At 42.0% G+C, this 12,548-nt stretch overlaps 1 protein-coding gene across 1 annotated transcript in view; it reads right to left on the reverse strand.

Annotated features, from left to right (window-relative positions):
* Positions 1 to 12,548, reverse strand: part of LOC149449524 (transient receptor potential cation channel subfamily M member 2-like) — an 80,626-nt gene that overhangs the window by 33,576 nt on the left and 34,502 nt on the right. Inside the window, exons 7-9 of the mRNA XM_089693145.1 lie at positions 7,091 to 7,268; positions 5,822 to 5,877; positions 3,587 to 3,787 (exon numbers count right to left, since the gene is read on the reverse strand). Of these exons, the coding sequence (XP_089549271.1) occupies positions 3,587 to 3,787; positions 5,822 to 5,877; positions 7,091 to 7,268 (435 nt within the window). The remainder of the gene's footprint in view (positions 1 to 3,586; positions 3,788 to 5,821; positions 5,878 to 7,090; positions 7,269 to 12,548) is intronic.

The raw sequence follows: 12,548 nt of genomic DNA on the forward strand, positions 1-12,548 counted from the left end.
GTCCTTCCATGCAGCGGTTGAAACATTGTATGTATTTGTTTCCATAAATGGATCCATTTATGGAAACAAATACATACAATGTTTCAACCGCTGTATGGAAGGACAGTCCCACAACTGTCATTAATAGTCTATTTCTGACAGTTCCATGACATTCCCTCCATACAGCGGTTAAAACAGCTGTATGCAGTGAATGTCCCAGAACTGTCATAAATAGTCTATTTCTGACAGATCTGGGACATTCACTCCATACAGCTGTTTTAACCGCTGTATGGAGGGAATGTCATGGAACTGTCAGAAATAGACTATTAATGACAGTTCTGGGACTGTCCTTCCATGCAGCGGTTGAAACATTGTATGTATTTGTTTCCATAAATGGATCCATTTATGGAAACAAATACATACAATGTTTCAACCGCTGTATGGAAGGACAGTCCCACAACTGTCATTAATAGTCTATTTCTGACAGTTCCATGACATTCCCTCCATACAGCGGTTAAAACAGCTGTATGCAGTGAATGTCCCAGAACTGTCATAAATAGTCTATTTCTGACAGATCTGGGACATTCACTCCATACAGCTGTTTTAACCGCTGTACGGAGGGAATGTCATGGAACTGTCAGAAATAGACTATTAATGACAGTTGTGGGACTGTCCTTCCATACAGCGGTTGAAACATTGTATGTATTTGTTTCCATAAATGGATCCATTTATGGAAACAAATACATACGGAAACAAATACATACAATGTTTCAACCGCTGTATGGAAGGACAGTCCCACAACTGTCATTAATAGTCTATTTCTGACAGTTCCATGACATTCCCTCCATACAGCGGTTAAAACAGCTGTATGCAGTGAATGTCCCAGAACTGTCATAAATAGTCTATTTCTGATAGATCTGGGACATTCACTCCATACAGCTGTTTTAACCGCTGTATGGAGGGAATGTCATGGAACTGTCAGAAATAGACTATTAATGACAGTTGTGGGACTGTCCTTCCATGCAGCGGTTGAAACATTGTATGTATTTGTTTCCATAAATGGATCCATTTATGGAAACAAATACATACAATGTTTCAACCGCTGTATGGAAGGACAGTCCCACAACTGTCATTAATAGTCTATTTCTGACAGTTCCATGACATTCCCTCCATACAGCGGTTAAAACAGCTGTATGCAGTGAATGTCCCAGAACTGTCATAAATAGTCTATTTCTGACAGTTCTGGGACATTCACTCCATACAGCGGTTTCCGGCAAAAAGTGTATGTGCAGAGTTCCTCTATTCTGCAGATACACTTAGAGGAGCTCTGCAGATACACTTAGAGGAGCTCTGCACATACACTTTTTTCCGGTTTGGAATTATTCTTATTTTCATCCTACTTCTTCTTCTTCTTCTTCATCCTCATCCTCATCCTCTTCTTCTTCTGAGGATGAGGATGAGGATGAAGAAGAAGAAGAAGAAGAAGAAGTAGGATGAAAATAAGATTAATTCCAAGCCGGCAAAAAGTGTATGTGCAGAGCTCCTCTAAGTGTATCTGCAGAGCTCCTCTAAGTGTATCTGCAGAATAGAGGAACTCTGCACATACACTTTTTGCCGGCTTGGAATTATTCTTCTTTTCATCCTACTTCTTCTTCTTCTTTTTCTTCATCCTCATCCTCAGAAGATGAGGATGAGGAAGAAGAAGAAGAAGAAGAAGAAGAAGAAGAAGAAGAAGAAGAAGAAGAAGAAGAAGAAGAAGAAGAAGAAGAAGAAGAAGAAGTATAATGAAAAGAAGAATAATTCCATGCCGGCAAAAAGTGTATGTGCAGAGTTCCTCTATTTCTGACAGTTCTCTCACAGCTTCTTCACATGTACAGCGGTTGAAATATCTGTATCCTAAATGGAAACTAATAGATACAAATTGTATCTATTAGTTTCCATTTAGGATACAGATGTTTCAACCGCTGTACATGTGAAGAAGCTGTGAGAGAACTGTCAGAAATAGAGGAACTCTGCACATACACTTTTTGCCGGCTTGGAATTATTCTTCTTTTCATCCTACTTCTTCTTCTTCTTCTTCTTCTTCTTCTTCTTCTTCTTCTTCATCCTCATCCTCATCCTCTTCTTCTGAGGATGAAGAAGAAGAAGAAGTAGGATGAAAAGAAGAATAATTCCAAGCCGGCAAAAAGTGTATGTGCAGAGTTCCTCTATTTCTGACAGTTCTCTCACAACTTCTTCACATGTACAGTGGTTGAAACATCTGTATCCTAAATGTAAACTAATAGATACAATGTTTCAACCGCTAAACATGTGTTCCTTCTGTCAGAGAACTGTCAGAAATAGCGGAGCTCACTGCAGGGACACTTTTGCCGGCTGATCGGGAAATGTTCGATTCGCGCACCCGAAGTAGGCAAAATTTCGGTTTCGACACGAATCGAATATTTCCTGAAATTCGACTCGAATTCCGGTTCGCCTAGTTCGATTCGCTCATCTCTAGTCTACATGTTATGATGGACTTTATTTTCACATTAGTCAATCTTTCCAAAACTGAGCTCCTAGTATTCCCCCCAGCCCGTGCCCCCCCCCCCCCCCCGACTTCTCCATCAAGATCAACAACAGTCTAGTCCATACCCTCATGCCAGGGTACTAGGTGTAATCCTAGACTCCAATCTGTCCTTTCAGCCCCAGATCCAATCACTGACAAACTCATGTAGACTTCACCTCCGCAACATCTCCAAGATACGACCGTAACTAACCCCGGAAACCACTAAGCAACTCATTCACTCCCTTATTATATCACACCTTGACTATTGTAACTCCCTCCTCATTGGCCTACCTCATTGCAGGCTATCCCCACTCCAGTCCATCATGAATGCTGCTGCCAGACTCATCCACCTTACTAACCACTCTGTATCTGCCACCCCTCTCTACCAATCCACTGGCTTCCAATTGCCCAAAGGATAAAATTCAAAACACTAACACTGACGTATAAAGCCGTTCATATCACTGCCCCAAATTACATCATCGATCTTGTCTCTAAATACCACCTAAACCGTACTCTCCGCTCCTCGTAAGACCTCCTACTCTCTAGCTCCCTTGTCTCCTCATCCCATGCTCGTCTCCTGGTTTTCTCAAGGGCTTCACCCATCCTCTGGAACTCCCTACCCCAATCTATCAGGCTATCACCTACTCTGCTCACCTTTAGGCGCACTCTGAAAACCCATCTCTTCAGGGAAGCCTACCCCGACCCCAGGTAAATACTGGAATCCTCTACTCTTCCTACCACTCCATCCCCCACAGCTAATTATCTCTTGTAGCACTATCCCCTCCCTCCGAGATTGTAAGCTCCAAGGAGCAGGGCCCTCTAATCCCTCTTGTATTGAACTGTATTGTTACTGTACTGTCTCCCTCCATAATGTAAAGCGCTGAGCAAACTGTCGGCACTGTATAAGTCCTGTATAAGAATAATAATAATAATAGCTGATTGATTTATATCACGATTGTTTTATTTTATTTCATTTTTTATCACTAGAGAATGTTTTTCACTCATTAGTTGGTCACAGCGCCACTGGATTATTTATGTTCAGTTGTGTGACTAATCACTCACTTTTTTGGTCCACATGATGATTTGATCTTCTGTGAAATTGTCATACGACTCCGAGAAAAGATTTTTCAGTTTCTCCTTAATGAGGCTGACGGTAATGCTGGAGGAATTAATATTCACTACTTGTGCTATGATGTCAGCAACTCGCCCAGAACCCTCCACGATGACACAAGGGGTGTTGTTACACATTGAATTGTAGATGGTCTGTAAGAGGGACGGTTAGAACACTGGAGAGAAGGTTACATACACTCTACAGTGGAAATAGGTTTTGGCACACTCATGGTAAATGGCTGTCTCAAATAGAAAGAGGAGAGGATGCTGGGGGCCAAGTCATCAGAGAAGGAGCAAGAGGAGTGGATGCTGGAGGCTATGTGATCAGTGAGCGGGAGCAAGAGGAGAGGATGCTAGAGGCTATGTGATCAGTGAGCGGGAGCAGGAGGAGAGGATGCTGGAGGCTACGTGATCAGTGAGCGGGAGCAGGAGGAGAGGATGCTGGAGGCTACGTGATCAGTGAGCGGGAGCAGGAGGAGAGGATGCTGGAGGCTACGTGATCAGTGAGCGGGAGCAGGAGGAGAGGATGCTAGAGGCTATGTGATCAGTGAGGAGGAGCAGGAGGAGAGGATGCTGGAGGCTATGTGATCAGTGAGGGGGAGCAGGTGGAGAGGATGCTAGAGGATACATGATCAGTGAGCGGGAGCAGGAGGAGAGGATGCTGGAGGATATGTGATCAGTGAGCGGGAGCAGGAGGAGAGGATGCTGGAGGCTATGTGATCAGTGAGCGGGAGCAGGAGGAGAGGATGCTGGAGGATATGTGATCAGTGAGCGGGAGCAGGAGGAGAGGATGCTGGAGGCTATGTGATCAGTGAGCGGGAGCAGGAGGAGAGGATGCTGGAGGCTATGTGATCAGTGAGCGGGAGCAGGAGGAGAGGATGCTGGAGGATATGTGATCAGTGAGCGGGAGCAGGAGGAGAGGATGCTGGAGGCTATGTGATCAGTGAGCGGGAGCAGGAGGAGAGGATGCTGGAGGCTATGTGATCAGTGAGCGGGAGCAGGAGGAGAGGATGCTGGAGGCTATGTGATCAGTGAGCGGGAGCAGGAGGAGAGGATGCTGGAGGCTATGTGATCAGTGAGCGGGAGCAGGAGGAGAGGATGCTGAGGGTTGTGTGATCAGTGAGAGTAGAGGATACTGGTAACTATGTAATCATTGAGCAGGAGCAAGAGGAGAGGATGCTGGGGCCATGTGATTAGTGGGTGGAAGCAAAGAGGAGAGGATGCCAGGGGCGGTGTGATCAGTGAGCTCCCAAACAGTAGAGCAAGCCACAGACTGAGCAATTTTCGATTCCCCCATCAACACAGGCAGTGTTGATGGGGGAATTTTGCCCGCTGAGCCATTGTGTCCTCCCTGTGGGGGAACAGAGGGAATCATCCATGCTGGGAGAGCACAGTGACTACTGCTAGCACATATAATAGCCACTAACAATAATCAATAATAAATAAATCCAACAGACTGCTTGTACCTTAGTTGATCGATCAATCAACTTGTGTACATTCAGCCTAGCCATACATGTTTCATTTTGAACAGTCTATGGCCAGATTTAGGAAACAATTGTGTTCAGAATCAAATACAATTAGTAAGTAAAGTTAATGATAAGTTTTATAAAATATAATTCCTAGTTTTTCCTGAATTACCCTTCCACAGTTGGTGGTGTCAGTGTGGAGTGTTTACATTTTAAAAAACGTAAATAGTTATCCTAACAAATGCAATATACAATGATATGGGAAATGGCAGTGACATAAACACATACAACACAGACATAAGTTGAACTGGATAGACTGGTGTCTTTATTCAACTTTACCAACTATGTAACAATATCATTTTTAGAACTATGTAGTACAAACACTTATGTGTTCAGAGAAACAATATCAATAGTATGGCCTGTATTACAGATGCTTCCAATGCATGCATGCAAACCTCAAGACAATTCCCAACACCAATCTGATACTAGAAACATTGTATTCTCCAGCTAGGAACCATACGACTAGTTTTCTATTCTTATCCACCCAATAAGCAGTTGTTGTCTATCTACAAGAGGTATGTACAGTATATTCCTACTTGAACCTTGATGCTATTTTCACAGGGAAATCAATAAGATTGCAAAGGCATACGGTGCTCACAAAGTGCATTTATATCAATAATTTATAGCAATTATAGACCTGACTAGGCATTTGTGAACTCACATCCAACGTTCCGGGACCTCCTTCCAGCACCACACACACTGTTTTAATGGCTGTTTCTGAGATAAAGAAAGAAAATAAGATACAAATACATCTCAGTTGATTGTGGGATGGATACATCCTACTGCTGCTTTCACAATTAGACAGTCTGTGAGCACATTGTATATAAATGTGTTCTGAGCTTTCAACATTTCAATATCTGGTGGATGCTAGAGAGTTAAAATATATCTAATGCCAAAACATTTTTGTTTTTAGTGGATAGGGAATGTTTGAGATTATACTTGTTTTTTTATGTGTCTCATTTTCCTTCAATTCCTTTACCAGAGACACAACAGGTATAGATGACCACTGCCTTGTGTTTGCCAGGGAGGGGGATTGCCCATTTAGCTGGCACTAATACCAGTGTCTCCATTCAAAATTTCCTCTCAATCCCTGTTCTGCCTGTCCAACCCCTATTTACGGCTGTAAAATTCTTAATTTCCTATCACTTTCTGTTCTGAGACAATGATCAATATAACAAAGGTGGTGAATCTCCCCAGCAAGGACACAGAGTGCAAAAAAGGACCTAACCAGCCCCTACTAAAAAAAACAGTTGAGCTTTGGATACACTTTAAGCCAACTAATGGCTTCTTATATCCATCAGGGGCAATATAGTTGAGATTTACGTGGCTGAGAGAGGAATCTGCAGACTTGCCAAGGTGTGCTATCATGAATGGCACCCCTCTCCTTTCTGCCTGGAGATTTCAACAGGATAAAAAACACAATAAGGAAGGTAGGAACAGAACAAGGAACTTTGAGGGAGGCCTCACTCCGGGACCGTTCAGTAGAAAAGAAGCCATGGAGTCATTAGACTCTACCTATCAATAAAATTTAGTTTAGTTTTGATAGTAGACTAACACTTTAATACTTAGAGTAAGGTCTCTTCTGGAAGGCCCTCATGATATGCCCCTCTACAATACAATGGTAAGACTGGATAATTAGTTGACCTTCAAGCAGGGGCGGACTGACAACTCATGGGACCCCCGGGCAATAGGGGATCATGGGGCCCCTGTGTCCTTGCCCAAACTCAAAAAAGCCTATGAAAAAGGTACCAGGGGCATCTCATGGGACCCCCTACTGACGCCGGGCCCTCGAGCAGTGCCCGAGTTTCCAAATGGTCAGTCCGCCCCTGCCTTCAAGGCACCAATCCATCCAATCTCTTCCATTTCTCATTCTTGTGTCACTACATCTTCCTGTTTTGCCAGCTAAACTTGCATGCCATCTCCCCCTCACCATTGAGCAATTTCTGTTCAGAGATATATTTCTCAAGACGAGTTCTCAGTGGGATTTCCACCCCATAGCGTCCATGTGTCCCATCATCCACCAATATGAAGTGCGTGTGGTTGTTGTCCAAACAACACAGTGCCCCCTGCGATCCTACATCCATGGGGTACAAGGCAGGAGCTCCCCCCTACAGACAAATTAACATAAAAAGAAGTATATTAATGCGATTACACATTTTTTTCTCTGTTTAGAAGCTTTGTTCCTTACATGTGACACAAGGAGGGTTAATGAATTGCCTGCAATGCTGAGCAGCAGTGATACGTTTAGGAAAGGCTATAAACAATGTTCATCTATAGAGTTTCCTCTCCACATTGGGGGCTGCCATTTTGGGTATATTATGTATGCTGACCAGATGGTGATTGGCGGATAGAGGGCACAGATGAAGGGGATATGGAGTGTTTTGCATTTTGGAATTACAAGGGCTTGCTTGGAGGAACTGAGACTTGTGAGGAATGTAGTTCCAGGAAATACTGAGCCTGTTTTACAGATTGGCTCTGTGACTACAGGAAATAAAAGGAAGGTCTGATCCCAAGTTTGAGTATATGTGGTGAGGACATTGTGGAAGACATACCATGCTGCAGGCTGAATGTTTTCTGTACATGCTGAAAAAGTTCTTATAAAGAAAAAAGAATAAGCGAGCGCTAAAAGTCTGTCAGCTGCTAAACACCAAAGGTACCAAAACCTCTAGAAAATCAATAATATACAGCAGTGTGTAGCGCTAAAATAACCAGATCAAAGAATATTATGAAATCAGTGGAAATTGAAGACATCAAAATCTAATATATAAATAGCATAAATAGCATAAGACACGTGTTGTCATAAAAAATACCTCAAATGAATCAGTTAAAAGATGGATAAAACATAATAAAGCACAGTAACATATAAAGTGCTCTTTGGCTTGGTTGCAATAAATTACCCCCTTTATAAAGGATATCACGCTATTGGCCTCCTCCTTTTGGGGCTCCCTGGGAGCTTTAACTATCCACAGAGCGGGAATACCAACATTGGTAGCGGATGTCGGAAGGTGAGGATACCAGGCCTGACCAGACCTTGAAGGGACCCCCAGTTTTCTGAGATTGATATCTCTAAATGCGCAGATTGATTGCGTATCTGGTGAGTGCGCAATCTTTTTTCCCCCGGGATTTATCACTACCCTATTTGGATCATACTACTGGATCCTGAAGATCGTTATGATCTATGCACCTTAATGTTGGACTTTCAATTTGCACTTTACACATCAATAGTCACTGCATAGTGACATGTCAGAACACTGTTTTATCACTTTATATGTTAATGTGCTTTATTATGTTTTATCCATCTTTTAACTGATTCATTTGAGGTGTTTTTTATGACAACACGTGTCTTATGCTATTTAAGCTATTTATATATTGGATTTTGATGTCTTCAAGTTCAACTGATTTCATAATGTTCTTTGATCTGGTTATTTTAGCGCTACACCCTGCTGTATATTATTGAAAAAGTTCTTAGCCTGAAAAATAAAACTAATGCAGCCACCATATCTAAGGACTGGTAGGAATTATTGGCAGCTATGGCTGGATTTGGTGTTAGTGCAGGTCTGGGGGCTATAGCTATAAGGTTCGTAACTCAAAGCTCACTTACTCCTGGTGGACCCCAGTGCTCTGCTGGAACAAATGAACTACAAAATTTTCATTGGATTGAATAGAAAGCAGGGCCGTCTTAATAGCATCATGTGCCATGGGCAAAGTTATGCACTGGGGCCCCTACCAGCCAGCCCAAATTTGTGCACCTACTCTCAAGAATTAAAGTAAAACTAGTTGATAGAATTAAACATATATTTATTAGTACTTTCAATAAAATCAATTTTAAATAATAAAAAACATGCCATAAATCAAAGACTGATCAACATGACGGGCACATTACAGGGGTGATCAGGAGGGCACAATACTGGGATCAGGAGGGCAAAGTATAGGTACTGGGATGCTGCCTGGAACACAGTCATTCTGGGATAGCTTAGTAAAAATCGTGACTGTCCTGGCAAATCTGGGACAACTGGCAAGTATGATTCAATGCACGATTATTATGGGCCCCATGCATCTGGGGGTGCCCATGCATTAAGATGGCCCTGATAGAAAGCACAAATCCTGGGAGGAGCCGGAGCTGGCATGAGGATTTTCAAGAAGAGGTTGTGCATTGCAGAACAGGTCACACAGCAAAATTCATAGCTGAGCTGCTTATAAGAGATCTCAGGGGAGGGCATAGCAGCCCACTAAGTATAAATATATTAAATGTCCACTGCCATAGGGTAGTACAATGTGCAGAATCTGCTGGCTGCCAAATGATGGTTCAATGTGCAATGTGAAACAGGATTGTGCAGAGCATAGGATTTGTTGGGGTTCCACACAAATATCATGTGGCAAGGGTTACTGCACTCCTGCTTTGGAACAGTTAAAAGTGAACTCCTTTCAGGATCTTGTTTGTTAGCAGTAGCTGGTGCTGGGGTAACTGGAGAACTGGGGGCAGCACAGTGGCTAAGTGATTAGCACTTCTATCTAGCAGCATTAGGGTTGTCGGTTTGGTGCCATGGTGCCAACCATGGCACTACCTTCCTGGAGTTTGCATGCTCTCCCTGTGTCTGCATGGGTTTCCTTCCACACACCAAAGACATAATGGTAGGTTGTCTCCTATCTAAATTGGTCCTATGTGTATGAATGTGAGTTAGAGACCTTAGATTTTAAGTTCCTTGTGGACAGGGACTGATGTGAATGTCCTTACAGGATGTCTTCAACTTACAAGCCGACCTCAATGCTCTGTTTAATTGGGCAACTATGTGGCAAATGAGGTTTAATGTTGATAAATGTAAGGTTCTGCACTTGGGGGCTAAGAATATGCATGCATCATACATACTAGGGGGGGTACACCTGGGGGAATCAATGGTGGAGAAGGATCTCGGAGTTCTGGTAGATCACAAGCTTAATAATGGCAGCAATGCCAAGCTGCGGCTTCTAAAGCGATTAACATCCTCTCTTGTATTAAAAGAGGTATAGACTCCAGAGAGGGAGATATCATTTCCCCCGGTACAAATCATTAGTAAGACCTCATCTGGAATATGCAGTTCAGTTTTGGGCGCCAATTCACAAAAAGAACATTGGGGAACTGGAGAAAGTACAGAGAAGGGCAACCAAACTGATATGAGACATGAAGGAGATCAGCTATGAGGAAAGATTAGAGGAACTGAATTTATTCTCTCTTGAGAAGAGGAGATTAAGGAGGGATATGATCTCCATGTATAATACAGAAGGGGGGATATGATCTCCATGTATAATACATAAGGAGGGATATGATCTCCATGTATAATACATAAGAGGGGATATGATCACCGTGTATAATACATAAGGGGGGATATGATCTCCATGTATAATACATAAGGGGGGATATGATCACCATGTATAATACATAAGGGGGGATATGATCTCCATGTATAATACATAAGGGGGGGATATGATCTCCATGTATAATACATAAGGGGGATATGATCTCCATGTATAATACATAAGGGGGGGATATGATCTCCATGTATAATACATAAGGGGGGATATGATCTCCATGTATAATACATAAGGGGGGGTTTGATCTCCATGTATAATACATAAGGGGGGGATATGATCTCCATGTATAATACATAAGGGGGATATGATCTCCATGTATAATACATAAGGGGGATATGATCTCCATGTATAATACATAAGGGGGGATATGATCTCCATGTATAATACATAAGGGGGGATATGATCTCCATGTATAATACATAAGGGGGGGATATGATCTCCATGTATAATACATAAGGGGGGATATGATCACTATGTATAATACATAAGGGGGATATGATCTCCATGTATAATACATAAGGGGGATATGATCTCCATGTATAATACATAAGGGAGGATATGATCTCCATGTATAATACATAAGGGGGGATATGATATCCATGTATAATACATAAGGGGGATATGATCACCATGTATAATACATAAGGGGGATATGATCTCCATGTATAATACATAAGGGGGATATGATCTCCATTTATAATACATAAGGGGGGATATGATCTCCATGTATAATACATAAGGGGGGATATGATCTCCATGTATAATACATAAGAGGGGGATATGATCTCCATGTATAATACATAAGGGGGGATATGATCTCCATGTATAATACATAAGGGGGATATGATCTCCATGTATAATACATAAGGGAGGATATGATCACCATGTATAATACATAAGGGGGGATATGATCTCCATGTATAATACATAAGGGGGGATATGATCACCATGTATAATACATAAGGGGGGGATATGATCTCCATGTAAAATACATAAGGGGGATATGATCACCATGTATAATACATAAGGGGGGATATGATCAACATGTATAATACATAAGGGGGGATATGATCTCCATGTATAATACATAAGGGGGGGATATGATCTCCATGTATAATACATAAGGGGGGATATGATCTATATGTATAATACATAAGGGGGGATATGATCTCCATGTATAATACATAAGAGGGGATATGATCTCCATGTATAATACATAAGGGGGGATATGATCACCATGTATAATACATAAGGGGGATATGATCTCCATGTATAATACATAAGGGGGATATGATCTCCATGTATAATACATAAGGGGGATATGATCACCATGTATAATACATAAGGGGGGATATGATCTCCATGTATAATACATAAGGGGAATATGATCTCCATGTATAATACATAAGGGGGATATGATCTCCATGTATAATACATAAGGGGGGATATGATCTCCATGTATAAATACATAAGGTGGGATATTATCTCCATGTATAAATACATCAGTGGTTCATATAGTGATCTCGGTGTAGAGCTATTCACCCTGAGGTCATCACAGAGGACAAGGGGGCACTCTTTAGATCTGGAGGAAAACATTTTAATCTCCAAACATGGAAAGGTTTCTTCACAGTGAGAGCTGTGAAAATGTGGAATAGACTCCCTCAAGAGTTGGTTGTGGCCAGCTCAGTGGATTGCTGTAGGAAAGTCCTGGATTCTTTCTTAGATACACAGAATATAACTGGATATAACATTTATAGGTAAAGTTGATCCAGGGAATATCCGATTGCCTCTCGGGGGATGACCTCGATGGACTTTTGTCTTTTTTCAGCCAGGCTAACTATGTAATATACAGTATATGGAAAGCACTGCATAAGTTGCCACTGCTTTATAAGTATCTGTAATAAATAAACCGTTAAATAAAGAAAAAGAAGGAAGCCACACTCCATTTGAAGTCCCTTGTATACTAGATTACATGCCTGATGCACACACTGTTCCACCCTTTGATGCAATCCCCAACGTCATTCATTCCATCCAGAGCT

Source organism: Staurois parvus, unplaced genomic scaffold (genome assembly GCF_062004578.1).
Source record: "Staurois parvus isolate SC_StPar_1 unplaced genomic scaffold, SC_StPar_1.0 ptg000615l, whole genome shotgun sequence".
NCBI lineage: Eukaryota > Metazoa > Chordata > Amphibia > Anura > Ranidae > Staurois > Staurois parvus.